At 30.3% G+C, this 19,713-nt stretch overlaps 1 protein-coding gene across 2 annotated transcripts; it reads right to left on the bottom strand.

Moving 5' to 3' along the window:
- Window positions 1-927: 927 nt before the first annotated feature.
- LOC110716620 (pollen-specific protein SF21-like) lies at window positions 928-5,304 on the bottom strand. Of its 2 annotated transcripts, none has more exons than XM_021895266.1 (11): window positions 4,922-5,304; window positions 3,433-3,532; window positions 3,155-3,252; window positions 2,923-3,011; window positions 2,750-2,810; window positions 2,578-2,664; window positions 2,408-2,485; window positions 2,277-2,333; window positions 2,129-2,184; window positions 1,891-2,026; window positions 928-1,447 (listed from the first exon to the last, which is right to left on the bottom strand). In XM_021895266.1, exons 1-11 carry the CDS (start codon window positions 4,985-4,987, stop codon window positions 1,226-1,228), a joined length of 1,050 nt encoding a protein of 349 aa, XP_021750958.1. In that variant the 5' UTR covers window positions 4,988-5,304; the 3' UTR covers window positions 928-1,225. The 2 variants fall into 2 exon arrangements, with proteins under 2 accessions (XP_021750958.1, XP_021750959.1); XM_021895267.1 differs by lacking the exon at window positions 4,922-5,304 and adding an exon at window positions 3,841-4,893.
- Between the last annotated feature and the right edge of the window lie 14,409 nt (window positions 5,305-19,713).

A 19,713-nucleotide genomic window follows, 5' to 3' on the forward strand; every position in this document is an offset into this window, starting at 1 on the left:
AAATATAAATATTTATTTTTTTGGGTGTTTAGAGAGCCACAAGGGCGGGGTGAGAATCGATCCCATAATATCCTGAAATCGGGAGAGAAGTTGTAACCACTTATACTAATATATATACACATTTGGTAACAACTCATAAATTCATGCTAGGATAAACGTAGAATAAACTTTGACAGAGTTGCAAAGTATATCCTACTCAATTCAAACAGCCTAACAATTTATTTGGACATTATTATAATTTTTTTTTTTTTCAAATTCTTAGATAAAAAAAAATGTAGGGGAATGAAGTTAAAGATAAGGAAGAAAAGAACAGCAAATACAAACATGATGCCAGCTCAGCCAAAAAATGGACCCACCAAAAGACAACAATGATTGGTGCCCACCAAATATAATTCGGCCACAAAAGAAATGTTGCTTAAGCACCAATCACGGCTTTCCCAAAAACAGACAACAATGACACCGCACATATACACTGCTTATTGCCTTCCATGTGAACTGTTGCCCAAAATATTCATGCATACCTTAGTTTTACTTTCATTATACTTTATCTCCAGATAAGCTTAAGGATTTTGTTCGCGGAATTATCTGCTTGTTATCGTTTGATTGAACATAAGAGGTAAGTTGAAAACTTATCCTAAAGGTGATTGGCCGAGCAACTTTCTACTGTGCTGATTTTGTTAAGCAAATTACTCCATGATTTATGCAATACTCCGCTCGAGGAATTCTTCCTGTGTTTTTTTATGTGAACCCAAAAGTAGCAAACTATTTATGCAGATTAAAATTGAAAGAAATTAAAGGAGCTTCTTTGATTTGATATATGAAGTAATTTGTTTGATTGAAGACTCAAAGTGATGGATTTGAATGTGTTGGAAAGAAATACAAGTATTTTGTGAATGAAGAAAGTACTGACACTCCCACCAGAGCCTGTAAAAACTCATAAATATGCTCTTTCATTATTAATTTCTCGCCATCATAAATGGAGTTCTATAGATTTACAAGCAAATAACCATTGTCCGTTCGTTTATGAATGACTACAAATGAATGAATAATCCCTCCCTATATATATATATATATATATATATATATGTTCCTTTCTATCAAAAACAATCCTACATATCTACAATCTTCCAACTACGACCCTCATTCGTGATCCAAAATATAATGAAAAAATTACAACAGAAAGAGTGGGAAATGCAGGGACATACACCCTGAATATCACCCATTGCTATGACTGCAAAGAAATGCGAGTCTTTATTGGTTTCAGCTTCAATCCCATGCTTTCTGGAGAAAGCAACTCTGGAGAGATGCATGATGGGCTGAGAGGACTTCTCGGGCTTCCACTTAGCTGAGATGGCCGGTAGAATCCGTATCCCATGAGGAAGTACTCCAATGGTATCAGCATTGCATGAGGCTGCTCCTCTGTTACCATTGATCCACAAGCTTGTACCTACAAAGATCAACCCTGTGTAAGCAACTCTACCATTGTGTACTTCATTTTATTAACAGGATAAAATAATTCCTATATGATTTGTTCACATGATAAGATGGTCAAAAAAGTCATCTCTTTACGTAAGTTCTTGATCAAAAAGCACCTATGTCCCTCTAAAAGCGACACAAATTTCAGTGTATCACCATACACCCAACTTAGATTCCTAAAGCTGCATGTCTTGCACCCTCTCCCCCCTTGGCCCTAGTGAACTTGAAATTTATAGGTTCATAAAATCTATTGTCCCAAATGTCAGACTAACTTGGCTTAACTGGTTTCTAAATTGAAAGTTGGACGTTCTCTATGCAATCTACCAAAATGAGATAATCTTGGAAAAAAATTTCTCGACCTCAGTTAACCACAAGACAGATGAGTTTCAAGTGAGCTAGATTCCATGTACATACCTCAACCAATGCACTGCATCTTTTGTCTAGTTTTGAAATCATGTGAAGAGCCTCCGCGTGAAAAGATGATTCATCCCCAACAAAAATCAGTGTCCGACATTTTAGTTTTTTCAATCCTTCGCTGATGTCAGGTCTCCTGCTTATTTAAACAAAAACGGAAAAACAAAGGATTAGAAATGTTGAGAGTAATTCATAATATGGTGGAAGCTTGACAAGCAACGTTTGCTATAGAACTTACCCATTCATTGTTTCAAGAAAACGTAAAACATTAATGCTCTGCCTCTCATCTAGCAACTGAAAAGACAAGGAGCCAGTAAACATGTCATGGTCTAAGAAAATACAAAGTTGAAAGGAAAAAGAAAAAAAGCACCAGAGAGAATACTAACCCTTCGGCATGCTTGAACTATGTCTGATTCCGGGAGTTCTGCATTTCCACGAACTTCCTGCATATGGAAAAGTATAAAATTAGCTACTGCAAGGTAAATAATAGTGTGGACTAGAAACAATTAATTACTACCTTACTGAAGTAGCGCTTCAGCAGACATTCCTTCACCAAGCCACATATCCCATAGAAGTAAAGCAAGTTTGACAAAACCTGTAAATTATTAGATTGAATCAGATTAATACAGTATAGAACATGAATTATATTGTGAAAGATATAACTTATGACAAGAGGAGGAAAATAACCTTATTATACAACCATTCAGTCCATGAAGGTCCTTTGCACAAAGGTGAAACAAGTATCAAACCAAGAACACGATCTTTGTACTTCAGCTGCAACACCAATAACCCTTGTTAACCAGACAGATTAGCTTAAGAAATTATTCAAAAACCTTAAAAGTATATGCAAACAACATACAGCAAATAGGGTAAGTATGTAAGCTCCTGCTGTCACGCCCATACACATCACTGCACCAAGCCTAGACAAGAACAACTGTTGTCAGAATTAACTTAATTGGAGCAAAGAAAACAACTACAAGCAACAGCACCAGAGAACAAAAATCAGCTGACACACACATAGTCCTAGCTTACCCAAAAAAGTTGAGAACCTCAAGAATTTGATCAGCTAAATCTTCAGCTGATGGCACAGGTTTATCTGGACATAAAGCAGCAGCTCCCAACTGCAAGAACTCTTGACAAGAGTTTCATAAGGTAAATGTGAATAATAGAATAACCAAAGTCATCTAAAGAAGAACGTCTCACGATTAAAGGAAGAAAAAAGACGGATAAAAGCAGAAGACAGTATATATGAAGATTTACAGACCTCGTGTCCAGGAGGGCTGATATGGTAAATGCAAAAGTTGTGGAGCAGCAAAGAAGCGACCTCAGGAAAAAAGAATAATCCTTGGAAACAAGACATGTCTGTTCAATAGTCACAAGACATTACACATATAAGAACAAAGGCAGTAAGGTTACAGACCAATATTAAAAAATTAAGATGAGGAGGAGATGAAGAAAGGGATCGCAAATCACGTCATGACAATGATCCTTCCATTACAAAGATTTGCAAGTAAGAAATAAACAACACATTACAATACTTACGATTCAAAGCCAAATCAGGATATGTAACCAACGCTGGCTTATCTCTGTCTCCATACACAATGACAGACACAGGGCCGCATCCTGTTTGTACGTGGTATTCCTGCAATCGAAATTTACCATACTGCATCATTAAAAGCAACAGAGGACTCACAAAACAGGGATGAACTATGAGAAATGGGTATCTCAGTTTGAAAATTAGTGCTAATTGCCAGAAAATCATTATAAGATAATGCACAACCTAAATTAAAGGAAAAGAATGGACACTTAGATAAAGTCAAAAGAAATAATTTGTCATGATATTACTTTGATTAAAAAAAATAAAATTATAGCAATATCCATAACTTCTTGTTATGTGATAGAAAACAAAAGCAGGAATAACAGATAGAATTTCACTCAAAAGTGGCTTACCATGTGCAACAATGCAACTAATTCTCTGACTACTTCCAGAAACAAAACTAGATCTATACATACAACTTCAGTCTTATACTACAGAATAATGTCACCCTACTCTTTCAATCACTTCTATAAGAGGCTAAGAATCAAACTCAGAAACATTATGCTTTACTTCAAATTTTAACCAAACTATTTATTATAAAGTTGCTACTTTGCTGGGGAAATTAAAAGTAAAAGAAGAGAATAAAAGTGATGATGACAGATTCTATAAAAAGCTGACGTTATATTTTAAGGGAAAAAACATTTACTGATATGAATAATTGTTTATAAAGTCAAAAGCATATGGCATAGATTATAGAATAATGTAAATTCAAGAGCATTAGCTGTTTATTGTCTTATGTAGTCAGAGTATCATCAAGCAATACAATTACTCCCTCGTCCTCAATTAATCGTCCTGTTAGGCTTAAGCGTGCATATTACATATGACAAAAGGTAATCAAAACCCAAAAATCGAAACCCGAAAATGATATTTCCAAATGTAATTAGAGTGACAATTACAGCAACAAAACTAATAAATTTCAATAATTACCAACCTCGTTGAATTTCCCAACATAACATAAAACAAGAAAAGTCAGCAATTCAAGGAAAAGAGCTATCCTAGCAAAATTCAAGTAGAATTCTAGTAAAACAACACAAATGGTATAAAATTACAAATACATGACTAAATTAAGAATTTCAAAGAACAAATTATCAGACATTAAAATTCCAAAAATGGTGGGAAGGAATCACAAAATTAAAACTCCTAAACTAGCATATTGCCAATCGTTTGTACAAATTCCAAATTATGGGTTTTTCAATCAAGAAATTCAATGCATTTTGGGGATAAAAACCAACCTAGAAATGGGAAATTCAATATACCCAGAAAAATTCCACAAGATCCAAAAAAACCCAGTTCCTAAAACAAATTTAAAAACCAGAAAAGACATAAATCCAGAAATGCAAGAACAATACCACTCAAAAAAAAATCCCCAGAAAACAAACAATCAAGATTACACATTTACTCAAAAAATCAATAAATTAAAGAAAGAATTAAAACCTTTCCACCAAGATAAATAGTTTCCATATCAACAGAAACTGAATCACTGCCGCAAAATTCCCCCATTTTTAATTACAATTGAATTAGTTTAGAAGGGGGCTCTGAAAGCCGCTTCTAATGGTGACACCCCAAAACTTTGCCCAGTTTCTCTCTCCTGTATTTTTTGATGAGCTTGAAGAAATTCAGACCTCAAAAGCTTTTAGATTGATTAAATCATGTACAAAGTTTCAAACTTTCTCTCTCTAAAATTTTGTGTGTGTTCAACTTTCTCTCTCTAAAAGCTCCGAAGATCCCTGCGGATTAATCTCCCACCGACGCCCTTTTGTAATTTTTTCTCTCAATAGTTCTCCCTCGTTATGACAAAGTGATTTTTCTCTCTTCATTTCATCCAACCTTATTAAATACTAGACCTCGATTTATTTTTATTTTACGAAAAATGTTATACGAATTTATATGTAAACATTAAATATACTCTAAAAATTATTTTAAAAAAAAATATATATATTCTAAAATCAATTGGTTATTGATATAGTGATGATTCAGACTGTACTTGGTAAGGATGACTCGTGTTCAATCCCCCGCAACAACAACTGAGAGGGAACTTAAACCTAGTAATTTAAAGGGTGAACTGGGTGAAAGTCGTGAAACACAAAAAAAAAAAAAAAAAAAAAAATTAATTAAAAACACTCTACAAAATTATTTAAATTAGGAAATTATGACAAAAACACATTAATTACTACATATAGCATTACCCTTATTTTTATTTTTTTTTATTTTGAAACATTTCAAATTTTTAATTATAAATTTGTAAGGCAAAAGCTAACGAACGCCCCGGAGCGTTGGATAAGCTAGCTAAAAATGGAAAGATTAAGGGCATGTTCACATTTTCTTAATTTCAGTTCAGCTCCATTCAGTTCAGTTTAGTTTAGTTCCAATCAGTTCAGTCAACTCCTTATTTCCCTCTCTCATAAAATATTCAGTTTAGCTTAGTTAAGTTCAAATCAGCTCCAATCAGTTCACTTCAGTTCAGCTCAATTCAGTTCACTTCATATCAGTAAATTTGAACAGGTCCTAAATCAAAATAAACATTAATTACCCCGATTGACGCGTGATATTGTCATGCTTTCCCAAATTAATATCACTTTAGGTAATGTTTTAAATGCTTATCCAACGCCGGGGCATTCGTTAGCAAGATCCAATTTGTAATACCTTGTTTATTTATTACAAAATTTATTATATTTATTTAATTTAAGTATCTCACTTTAGCTATGTTTTAATTCACCTTATTTAAGGACCATATTACTTATTTCATATCACATTAAGAAAAATAAGTTTATATCTAATTTATCATTTTATTTGCGATTTTTTGTAGCTTTAATTTCATGATGAAAAAAAATTAGGAAAATTGCATATTGAGCCTTGTAAACTAACTTCACTTTATCTTATTTTTGCTAAACAGAAAGTATATATTATTACTGAAAATGAATTACTTTTGCTGAACTTAAATTATTTTTTACTAAACGGAAGATAATATACTAAGTAATTAAATTGTTCTTAATGAAATGAAATTATTTTAGTGGTTCTCTATTGTATTTCTTCTTCTAAATTACTGTTTTTTATTGAAATGAAATTTTTTTTGTTGAAATGGTTTTTTTTTTTTAAAAAAAAAAAAAAAACTCATTTTTACTTAATCGTAATATTTTGTGAAGTATTTTTTAAGGTAAAGTGAACAAGTTCTTACTCCCTTTTTTTTTAATGCATCGCTTGGTTTTGCACATTTGCCGAGGTTCACTTTAATCATTAATAATTTAATTATATATTAGGTAAAAAAAAAATTAAATAAATTATAAAAATAGACATTGTAACCATTCCAACCATATATTTCGATCCACAATAACATTTTTTTTATACATTAGTAAAAGAAAAAAAAATAATAAAATCAAAGGTAATAATTAAATAATGTAAAATCCCAAGTGGTATATAAAAAACAGAGGAGGTAAAAAAAATACACATCAATACAAAATCTGATAAGAACTTATATGATATTTATTTTCTATTAATATACATTAAAAATTTAGTCAAATTAGACAATAATTAGATCACATTAAAAACATAATTTAGGTTTAAAAAAAAAGGTGAATTAAACATAACCTTAAATTGTATAGATTCAAGTTGCAGCTTTGGAGTTATATTCAAGTATATATAAAAGTAATTATTAATATTTTGAACTTATGTAGTAGTTTTATTTTATAGATTTGATTGGTCATTTTAGATACGTATGTCTTATAATAATTTTCTAGAAAAAAAAAATTATTATCAAGGCACTATTTTAATCTTGTTATTAAAATAAGCTAAGCTAAAGTGTGTTTTTATAAGTTTAATTTAGAAATAATTTCAGTTTTCTCAATTCAATTCACTACTAATGTAAGACCTATTAACTTTGTACTAGTGCGATTCAAATTGAATAATAAGGCCAGATAAATGAAAATTATATGAATCATTAGCATACCTTCATTGTTTTATTTTTAACTTAATTGAGATATTATTGAGTATCTGAACTTATTAACTTGTATAAATTAAAGTCGTTGATTTGCTATAGTGGAGTACTTTTGAAATTAATTGTTTTGTTCATTTCATTTTATAAAATTATTCCATTAAAGGCATGTTTACATTTACTGAACTGAACTGATTGGAGCTAAATTGTACTGAACTGGACTGATTGGAGATGAATAGAGCTGAAATGAATATTTTATGAGAGAAGAAAATTAGGAGCTGAATTGAACTGAACTAAATTGTACTGATTGGAGCTTAACTGAATAGAAATTAAGCTGAATTGAACAGGCCCTAAGTTAAGTTTAAGTCGGGAATTTTAAAGTTACCTAAATTCAATTCACTACTACTCTCTCCATTTCTATTGGTTGATTACATTATGAATAATTTTGTGTTAGACAATGGTCAGAATGTAACCAAAAGAGAGAGAGAGAGAGAGAGAGAGAGAGAGAGAGAGAGAGAGAGAGAGAGAGAGAGAGAGAGAGAGAGAGAGAGTAGTAAATTCTAATAATTTTATATACAAATCCAATAAAACTTGATGAATTAAACTCGTGGAATATTATATTCTAAGTAAAATTAAAAATAGATAAATAAACAAAGAAAAACATTTATTTTGTTATAAAATATTGTGTGGATATCCATTATCCTACTTTATCATTCTGGAATGTTATAGATCCCGGGTTAATTGTTATCTAAGCAAACCCTAGTTATAATATATGTATATATATCCTCACTCTATGGAATAATATTGACTGATATATTCTGTACCCTACTTTCTCCTCTTTCTCTTTAATTTATAACACGTTATCAGCACCACTCTAGCCTATTGAGCATACAATACGAATACACACGTTTAATTATAGTTATATATATATCAAGGATAAACAAAGGTACGCATATACTCCATATTATGCATAATTATTAATTGATTTTCCTAGATCGGTGTAGATATATAAATATGTATGCAAGTTGGATTGAATAAGTTATACTTCATAACAACCGATAATTTTTATGCACTGTGATTCAATGTGCCTAACTTGTATTGATTTTTAGTGCTATAGTTTAATTTGTATTAATAGTCACTATACGTTACAAGTTCTTTGCATAATACTATTGTTTATTTGGGTCATTGAATTCATTAAATCAATAGTTTTAGATAATGTCGCTTACTTTTGTGATTGATCAAATTAATGACATAATTATTGGCCTTATATTTTGTTGTCATAGGATTATTTGTTTTGATCATTCATGGATATTTTGTATCTTTATATATACTTTTACAATTCTATAAATTTGATTATATATTGCCATATTGGTGATCATATACCCCGTGTCATATGTGTGCATATATCAATATATGTATTTGCAATTCTCTATTTGTTTATTTGATTGCATACCTTTTACACCTTGAATGACCATCACACGTCAATTCTTTTTAAGCCAAAAACTTTAATGAGCTAACATTATTGAATAAATACCCATGGAATTTCGTTTCGTATTAAAGTTTGACGATGAAATATAGGTCCTGCAATATTACTGTATTGATTAGAGTCGAATGTTTACGATGCTATGTTCTATTATGATAAGTTAGGCAACTAGAATGATAAGTTAGGCAACCAGAAAGATAATGCTTTGTATACTATATTATTAGTTGAGATTTTATCTTTGTTATGATAACTAACTTAAATTAGTTGTGGTTTCATGAACATTAATTCCCTCTAGATAGAATAGTGTAATTATTTTCTTGGTAAAGTTTTTATATACATAGCTATAAAACTGTCAAATATTAACTTGCAAAATTTGAGATCTTTTACGCCAATACTTAGCTTGAACTTTGTTTTGATAGAAACTTGAATTAGCATATGCAAAGTACATATTTATTATAATATCTTAGTTCCTAATTTATAATATTATTTTATATCATTGAATCATGTCAAAATTTGCAAAACTCGAATTTGTTGCTCTTGATATTACTAGAAACAACTGTTGAAATACACTTAGATGCAAAAGGACTTGGTGATACCATAAATCATGCTAGTATTTATTTGACATTGAATTTAAGTTGTAGTTTGCATTGTGATGAGCTAATAATAATACTACATGGATACTTATAATTCCGCATGAAATAAATAAGACAAATAGTGTACTACTATTAACTTTACATGTTAATGCTCTATATAAAATGGCATGCATATTCGTCTCTCTTTTTTTTTAGTATCCTTATAAGTTGATAATATTATGAAGCATACTATATACATTATGTTGATCGATTTATGATTAAATTTAATTATAGTATTATGTACCTACTTGAAGTTAGATTATTGGAATGAATGTTAATTGAATATGATGTGCGGACCTAAAGTTCCTTATATTTATAAAGATTATTCACACATATAGACTTAAAGTGCCTAGCTTGAACTTATAAAGGGCTCAAAACCCTTAAGAATAATACAAAGAAATGTGCATGATCTACAAAGGTAAAGCATGTTGCTTAGATATCCACTACATACTAATGTGATTTTATAAACACAATTTCATGAAATAATACTATACAAAAATTTAGAAAAGTTGACATAATGTCTTTTAATTTGGTGGTTATTATAGATACCAGTAATACCACACTTTGGGTGAGTATTAATGATTCATAGATAACTAGATTCTTATACCCGAAAATGAATAAGAAATAATTGTATGATTGAGATGATACATGCATGTTTTCGTGATGAATATAATTCATGTAAAAGTTATACAATCTATGTATTAAACACAATTGCACAATATATATTTGAGCAAGAGATGGATGACATTGTGGAAAACTTACTTGTAAAATATATATATTATGCCCATTCTTATAAGAAATTAATATAATTGGGCAAGAGTTACGAGTAAGAACATGTTTATAAAAATAATTTTATTATGCTTGATACAATCATTGCTAAAAGAATTTATGCCTTAAAATTTGGATGAGATTTAATGCTGGATTCATTTTATGCCCCATATGCAAGGATTAGGGGGAGATTGTATTCATTCCATTATTTTATGTAATCCTTGCACATAAATAATAAAATATATTGATGGTCAATTTGGTATATACATTAACTTGAATACCAACAATTTATTTAATAGAAGTGACCACATGCTATTTTGAAATGATACCATCCTGAAGATGGATATAAATAAATGTCATTGATCATATACTAATTGTAAATGCTCCAATTAAAATTGATGTCCTAGAAGGACAACACCAATTGCTGATGAACCTATATCATGCCTGAAGCGTGATAGATTAATAAATCTAAAGATCTTCGAAAAGGAAAGGAGCCACTATTGACAATGACCAGTTTGAGGAAGTGATAAACTACATTACATTTCTAGAAGAAATAACTTTTAGTAAAATTCTTATATTCCATGATTATATAAGAGACTCCAAAAGAGTATGGAATATACAACAAGATTAACATGTATCAAGTTTATAGTCAAAACTCCAGTAGAGTATGAGTAATTATTGGATAAAATATGAATTGATTGTCTTGCCAATTGTATAAAGTAACACATGTTGGTGTTATAATATCATATCATATCATGGCCATACATAAATTAAGTTTAATAAAGTGATCACTAGTGTTGGAAAACTGACCAAAGCTCAAAGTTAGAAAAGTGATTGGATGTGATAATTAAATTAGGCCATCCGGGTTTAATAATTACCCGTTATGGAAACCTGAAGTTTCATTTGATAATGTGCTGACGCTCTCTTAATGTTAGATATATGAAATGAATTGAATAGCAAGACATAACATTGAGATTGAGCTTTATTTCGATTATGATTCATAATAATTTGTATTTATGAAAATTTAAAGAGTTAATAGATTTTAATTTCTTATTTAAAGAGTAACAAGTGACCAAAAGTTCACCAAAATAATTTATATATTATTGTCAATTATCAAGTGACCAGAAGCTCACCAAATACACTATTTAAGTCTTTAAAGATCTAGAAGATCACCACTTAGTAGAATTACAAGCAAGTGATTTATGCTTGTATAACAATTCTTTTGATTGGGGCTATTATATGTCAGCACATAAGAAATAGGAAAAGTAGGAAATTCAACTGCACAACATATGTCTCCCCATTGATGTTGAATTGTTGATCTCCTGAAGAGAACAAATTATGAAAGATTTAATAATAAATACATATGCGTTATGCAATGTATAATGATTTAAAATTGCTTTCTTAGAAGAGATAAAAACTTGTTTAATATAATTCTTTTGAGAGATAAATTTTGTTGATTATGATCCTCCCATGAAATGAATTTTATTACAAATTTAATTTGTATACTAAGTTGGTGAAGAATTGTGATGCCCCTATATATGAGATATTTTACCAACTTAGGGGGAGAATTGGAGTAAGTTGGCAAAAAAAAATGAATTAAAATGATGATCCCTATATATATATATAATGGTAATTTGAAATGTTTTCTAGCCAACTTTCGTCCATATGTTATCAAGATATGTTGCACATTGAGATAAAGCTTGTCAATTGTATATACTTGAATCACTACACCTGAAGTGTAGATTGTATAATCGGTTCCAAAATAAAGATGTGATATATGGCAAGATAGTGCAGTTGACACTTTTAATAGTGTAATAGTGTATTAATACCAGGTGTATAAAATACCCTTGATACGAAGCTGTGTAGATATCTGAATTATTACAATAGATGGCCTATGATGTAAGAAAAATTATGATGGTACCTATGAAAAATGTATTCAGATATCATTGTCAAGATAGCATGCAAAATAAAATTGTACCTTGAGGAATTATATGATGATACCGGATATGATGGAACCGATCAATAATGCATATGCATGATATAATGGACTAGTGAATAAGGGATCTGAAATATACTTCCATTTTGATGTCGACATAATGATAATAATTAAAGTTTATCATGGACCAGAAGTCCAATGAAATATGGATTTTTAAAATCCGCACTGTACAGTGTCTTGCATTATTTCGAGTCCTATGTATGTTCATATGCATGTGTGAGTCATAGGTTACTGAATTATTCATTGCATATGTTCGAAGTTGTTAGATGCATTACTCATTGTATAATTTGTTTAATATGTTATTATATTTTCTATACCTCATATTGCATGCATTACTTTCTGTACAATAATTGTGGTGTATGTCAATGTTCATTCAAAGTATAGTAAGACATATTTACAACTTTGATGGAAAATGAGAAAGAAATATTTATATTCTAGTGGGCTTATAATTGTGATGAAATTATTGATGGTGCCAATTCAATTGCATGTTATGAATCATGTAAGAAGAAGAGTTCATGAAGAACTTATGTACGGCGCATTTATATATCCAGCTCTACAAAAATTATATTTTGAATATTGTAATTATTATTAAACTTTTAGTCTATGTGACTAAATCATTGACATCTCAACCTGAAGTTTGAGCATATGAGAGTTAATGAGATTTACTATTCATGTTTGCAAGAGAGCTATCGTGTCAATTATGAAACATCTAAAGAATATCAATGGAATACTTATGCGTGAAAATGTTTTCTTATGGTCTAGAAGAACCATGGTTAGCGTATATAATTATATGTCTCATATTATAATTCATATGAGATTGAAGAACGACATTGATAATATCAAGTTTTGACATCATATTATTATTAAAGAATGTTTGATCAAATAATGATCATCAATAACGACTTCCAGCAGAAGTCATAACCGCATAAGTATTAAATCAACTATTGAACAGGGATTTGAAATAATGATATTAGAGATAAACACATGTATGGTGAAATCAAGACACTTCACATGTTTACGTGAAGACTTGAAGATGCTATTTCAGTTTAGGAGGATCGAAGATCGAGGAATGATACTATTCTGCGTCATATGAGAAGACACCTAGCCAGGCCATATTGGATTTATTGCAGCACTAGATATTCTCAAGTTTTGTATTCATCAGGGGGAGAAAATACGCGTTGCACTCTTTTTCCCTTAACCATGGTTTTGTCACACACTGGGTTTTCCTGGTAAGGTTTTTAATGAGGCAGCATCTCAAGCGTATTACGAATAATGTTGTACTCTTTTTCCTTCATTAGGTTTTTATCCTACAAGGTTTTTCCTAATAAGGTTTTAATGAGGCACACTCTTCGATAATGGACATCCAAGGGGGAGTGTTATGAAATATTGTGTGGATATCCATTATCCTCCTTTATCATTCTGGAATGTTCTAGATCCCGGGTTTATTGTTATCTAAGCAAACCCTAGTTATACTGTATGTATATATATCCTCACTCTATGAAATAATATTGACTGATCTATTCTGTACCCTACTTTCTCCTCTTTCTCTTTAATTTATAACATATTTTTTTTTGTTTAAAAAAAGGTTAAACGACGGCGTTTGGGTCGGCTTGATAAAATTGTTGACCGTTGAGTTGGAGGCATCAATGTGTCCATTTTGTTGTTTAAAAAGAAAAAAATGACTTTTTCAACCCCAAATAAAATTAATAAATAAAAAAAACATGAAGTGAAAATGACGTGTTATGGTCCATACCAAGTAATGGTATGAGAATCCAAGTAATTTAGGCTGGATGAACTGTTAACAGTTGAGTAGCTTTTGGAAGGTTTTATTTATTAACACATTTTTTTAATTGATTTGAGAAAAATGCCAAAAATTTTAAATTCATCGTCGAATGTCTCTCTCTTAATATTTTTGTCATTTAAGACAAAATAAAAATTCTTGATTCTATCAAGAGAATTCACAAACATAATAATACTCCTACTATGTACGAGTATAGGTTATGACCAAAGTGTTTCTATCGGTTTTTTCCATGACTTTTCTACATATTGATGTGGTCACTATAAATCATTTTTGAGCATTTAGGTTTAAGCCATATCACATGAATTTTTAGCACAAAAAATCATTATCTAACATACATTAATACATTATAAATAGGAAATTTTGTGTGAAACTACCCTAAAGATAGGGTCATTTGTGAACAACTACCCAATTTTTTTTATTTGTTTAGAACTACCCACAAGTTTGAAAACATTTGGGTATCACTACCCATTAACATTTTCCGTCCAATTAAGACATTATCGGGACTCATTTTTTTCACTTTTGCCACCCAATTTGTATAAAGGTTTTAATCTACTTTAATTAACCTAATTAGAGTTTTAATCATAATCCATTTTAGGGTTCATGAGTGTAGTATTATTTGGAGATTTTAATTTCTAAGGTTTGGAGGTTTAATTGAATTGGGGTTTTTGCTTATTTTAGCATTAATTGGCCATTGTAATTGAAAAAAGTGAAAAATTGGACCAAAATAACGTTTTAATTGGACGAAAAACGTTAGTGGGTAGTGCTACCCAAACTTTTCCAAACTTACGGGTAGTTCTAAACAAATAAAAAAAAATGGGTAGTTGTTCACAAATGACCCTATCTTTAGGGTAGTTCTACACAAAATTTCCTTATAAATATATGTCTCACATCACATGGCACACGGGTGATGCACGGGGCGAGTTATTATATGAGCAGATTATGTTATATTTTTATAAATAAAATTCATATTAAAACCTCTCTTCTATATTTTTTATATTCTTATTATACGAAGTAGAAAAAAGTCCAATTGTCTAACATATACTTCCTCCATTCTGTTAATATTGCAACAAGGAGGAAATTACGCATCCCAAAACACGTTTTATATGCTAAATATCTATAACTGTGTAAGAGTAAAAATTATAAAAAGTTGATATTGTGAAAGTATTTTATGAGACGAATCCAACAAGATCCCACTTGACTATATTTTGCTTAACGTATAACTCATGTTATATGGTCAAACAAGAGTGATGAATAGTGCAAAAAGTCCATTGTTGCAATATTAATAGAACGGAGGAAGTATTATATATCTATGTCTCACATCACATGGCGCTCTTTGAAATATACAGTTTCATACACCATAGGAAAAATTGGTAGAAATAATCTCAACTTTGTCTCATTCTCTCAAAATAATCCCAACTTTGAATTATTTTTTTAATAATCCCAACCGGTCAATTTACTTGTAATAACAAGTTGGCTAACATGTGTCAGCGTGTAAATGGCCAAAAAAAATTAAAATAAATTTTAAAAAATACACTAATAATTAACCGAAAAAAAAAACCACCAGCCCAACCACTTGACTTCCCCCACCCCCGCCGAACTCTCCTGCCTCAGTTTCAGCCCGTCGCCGCCTTTAGACCCATCCCCTTCCCCTTGCCGGCGTTTTCCTCCCCCCCCCCACCCTAAACCACCAAAACACCCCATGAAACTCCCCAATTCACCTACATGACTCATCCGATCTGATTGTTTGAAAAAAAAAATAATTCATATATGATCTGATAAATAAAACGAGTAAGCAATTTTTCAAAGACTCCGATTAAGTTGTTGCAAGGCGATTGGAGGCAATTAAGCGATGAGGGAGGGGTTTTTAGGGATTTTTCGGGGAAAGGAGAAGGGTTTTGTGGTGGAGTTATGGTGGTTTAGAGGAAATGCAATGGGGTTTCAGGATGGTTTTCAGGGCAAGGGGTAGGTCTCGGCCGAGTATGGGGGCGGCGACAAAGGGCTGGGTATGTGGGGGCAGGGAGGGTGGTCTTGGTGGTGGTGGTGGTTTTTTTTTTATTAGTTTTAAATAATTAGTTATATTTATTTAATTAATAGTAACTAAAATTTTTTAAGTGTTAATTAGTGTTTTTAACCAATTACGTAGTGGCATGTGTAAGTTTTTATTTTATTAAAAAAATTACCTATTCAACTGATTACAGGTCACTTGGGATCATTAGAAGAAATTTCATATTAAAGTTCGGATTATTAAAAAATAATTCAAAGTTGGGATTATTGGATTATTTTGAGCGAATGATGGAAAGTTGGGATTATTCCTTTCAATTTTTCCTATGCTTTATGGCATGTAGCCATGTAGTATGCACTCTAACATTATCAATCTCAGTCGTCACTCCCTCTCAAAAGTGACTAAATTAAGACCTGTTCACTTCAGCTTAATTTCAATTAAGTTCAGTTCGGCTCCAATCTTCAATTTAGCTCTTAATTTCCTTCTGTCGTAAAATATTCATTTCAGCTCAGTTAAGTTTAATTCAGTTAAGTTCCAATCGGATCAGCTCATTTCAGTAAATGTGAATAAGACATTAGCTACTAAACAATTGGCCAGCAATAGTTTTGTGGTGATTTGTTACATGCAACTCAAATATTTGAAAAATATAAGAACTCTAGTTATATTCATGCATTTGGGTGATTTTACAATTAATGTTCGATTTAATTATTTTCCTTGCAAACAAATTTATATGGGTAATGCATGGGGTACGGTCGAGTTATTACATGAACAAATTATAATACTTCGTTTGTTCTTTTTTACTGGACCTGTTTCTTTATCACACTTGCCAATACAAAATTTTAACGGTTAATAACTTTAATTTTCCATAATTAAAAAATGTAAAAGTTATATATTATGATAGTATTTATTGAGACGAATTCAAAATGATCCAACATAAATATGTTTTTCCTTACATATTATTCACAAAACACGGTCAAAGGAGGGGTGGTGAATAGTATAAAAGTCAAAGCGGGTCAAGTAAAAAAGAACGAAGGAAGTATATTTTCTCCGTTTCTTTTTAGTTGACACGTTTCTTTAGTCATATTTGTCAATGCACAAATTCAATCATTAATATCTTTAATTATCGATAAGCAAAATGTATAAAATTTTGATATTTTAAAAGTATACATTGTGATGAATCTAACAAGATCCCACTTGACTATATTTTCTCCAAAATGTGGTCAAAAGAAGGTGTATGAATAGTGTTAAAGTTCAAACGTGTCAAATAATAAATAAACGGAGATTGTATTCTTATACATAAAATCTATAATAGAATATCACTTCTATAATTTTACGGAATAGTAAAGTGCCCAATAGTTTAACATGCATAATATATCTATGTTTCACATATAACGCACTTATAAACATATACTATATGGTACGTACTCTAACTCACATTTATCTCTTTCCCTGTTTCTGTTGTATCTCCCTCTCATAAGTGACTTAGCTACTAAACCATTGACCAAAATAGTTTTGTGATCATGCGTTACATGCAACTCAAATATGAATGTGTTGAAAAATAAACCATAAAATCCATCATAAACTACTTGTACATGTTTGCTTCAAAGTTAAAAAAGTCATATTGTATATATTAAGTCATTAGAAAATAATATTCTAATTAAAGAATAACAACTAGAGAAAATGAACTAGCATCTTGATGATTGCTTCATATAGACCAAATTGGAAGGTATGACTTGTCTTTAAGCAAAGTGACATCTTTTAGTTTGAAGAATCTCTTAAACCTGAGGTTTTCCAATCAATTTTAGCCACGTTATTATTGGCATTCTCTACTATCTTCTTCTTTTTCGTGCTCATTTTTATATTCTTCAATTCAATTCTATACAAGTCATAAGAATGGAAAATAATAATTATCAATGTATATTTACTAGTAATATAAGATACGTTGGCACGTAGAAAAATCGAATAACGTTACTCTAACATAATTATATTGTTAATAACTTTCCTTATTTTGGAAGTCCGTTGACCCAATGTTGCCGACGAGGGGTTTGATTAGTGAAGACGAGAGCAGAGTTACGGTACATTGTGGAATTAACAAAGTTCTTCTCATTTATGGTAGATATACACCAAAATATATTACGAAAAAAATAATACTAGATGTGTTTCTTATTATGTGCAATAAAGGTTATTATTTGTGAAATACTCCATATAAGATATTTTTTTATTATAAATAATAAGAAACGGAGCGAGTATAATAAATTGATACTATACATGTGATTACTTAGAAAATATACTACGTAGAAGTACAAATGGAAAGACCTTTCTAAATGATTCTACATTCTAAACAAAAATATGTGAAACAGGAGCACTATGAGCTGTTCTGATTTATTGAACTGCACTTAATTGATTGGAGCTGAACTGAATATTTTATGAGAGAAGAAAATTAGAAAGTGAAAATAAGCTGAAGAGAACAGATATATGTAATTTTACATGTTACTATGGTACTTAAATACAATACTCTCTTATGTTTCCTAATAATCCAACACTATTACTTTTGCACTCTTGATATGCTTACTTTGACATTATATATATATACTTATGAATACTTATGAATTTACATTAGATTAAGTTATATATATTTTTTTTTAATAATATATAGGATTTTTTTTACTTTTACCAAAAAAAAAAAAAAAACACAAAATTGTTTTTTAAATACCAAAAATTTTATTTTACCACAAAAAAATCGAAAGAGGAGCTCTAACCACTTGAGCTATCACTCTCACTCTCAATATTACTTTAATTTGTTCATGCCAAAGAATAGTACGTCACAATTTTAGAATAAAAAAATAAAGAATTTTAGTAACATTAAGTCCAATTATTACCACTAATCAAAGGAGCCATTAGATTATAGAGAATTATCTGTTAAATTAGCAGTAGTGTCACTTCTTTGCGTGGTTTGCGATGGCAATAAATTATTAGATTGAAATCAAATAATAATAAAGCAAAAACTTTTGCATATGCCCTCCGGTTTACAATAATTTTATTGTACATCGAATATTTTACGAAAAGTGACCTTTTTTTCTTACAAAAGTGATCCTTTTTACTTGTAAAAGTGACTATTTTTTTTTTTCACAAAAGTGACCCTTTTTTTTCACAAAAATGACCCTTTTTTTTCACAAAAGTGACCATTTTTCACAAAAGTGACCCTTTTTATTTACAAAAGTGACCTTTTTTATTCATAAAAGTGACCCATTTTCACAAAAAAAATTTAATACATATGCAAAACAGAGTATCAAAATCAACAAAAATAAACACAATTAACAATAGTCATGAAAAAAATAGTACAATCACTTAAACAAATCGAAATAATAAAGATCAACATCACATAACAACAAAATCAATAAAAAATAAAATAAAATAAAATAAAAAATGTACATTCATTTAGATCAACTTCATCAGAAATTGGATTAGTGAAAATCGGGAGCTCGTAGTAATTGAATTGAGATGATTGATAAGCATTTTCTACTGATGTGATTAGCATTATGGGCAATTGAGTAAACAAACGCCGTTTGATGATGAAAAATGTTCTTGAAAGATTTAAAAAAACTTAGTTTTGGAG

Source organism: Chenopodium quinoa, unplaced genomic scaffold (genome assembly GCF_001683475.1).
Source record: "Chenopodium quinoa cultivar QQ74 unplaced genomic scaffold, ASM168347v1, whole genome shotgun sequence".
Lineage (NCBI taxonomy): Eukaryota > Viridiplantae > Streptophyta > Magnoliopsida > Caryophyllales > Amaranthaceae > Chenopodium > Chenopodium quinoa.

What these genes read in the sequence shown, in the direction of transcription:
- LOC110716620 (XM_021895266.1), bottom strand. Translation starts at nt 4,987, where the DNA reads ATGGGGGAATTTTGCGGCAGTGATTCAGTTTCTGTTGATATGGAAACT. An exon ending in TCCTGATTTGGCTTTGAATC is followed by an intron (nt 3,253 to 3,432) that starts GTAAGTATTGTA and finishes ACTATTGAACAG; the next exon opens with ACATGTCTTGTTTCCAAGGA. An exon ending in TGAAGCGCTACTTCAGTAAG is followed by an intron (nt 2,334 to 2,407) that starts GTAGTAATTAAT and finishes TTCCATATGCAG; the next exon opens with GAAGTTCGTGGAAATGCAGA.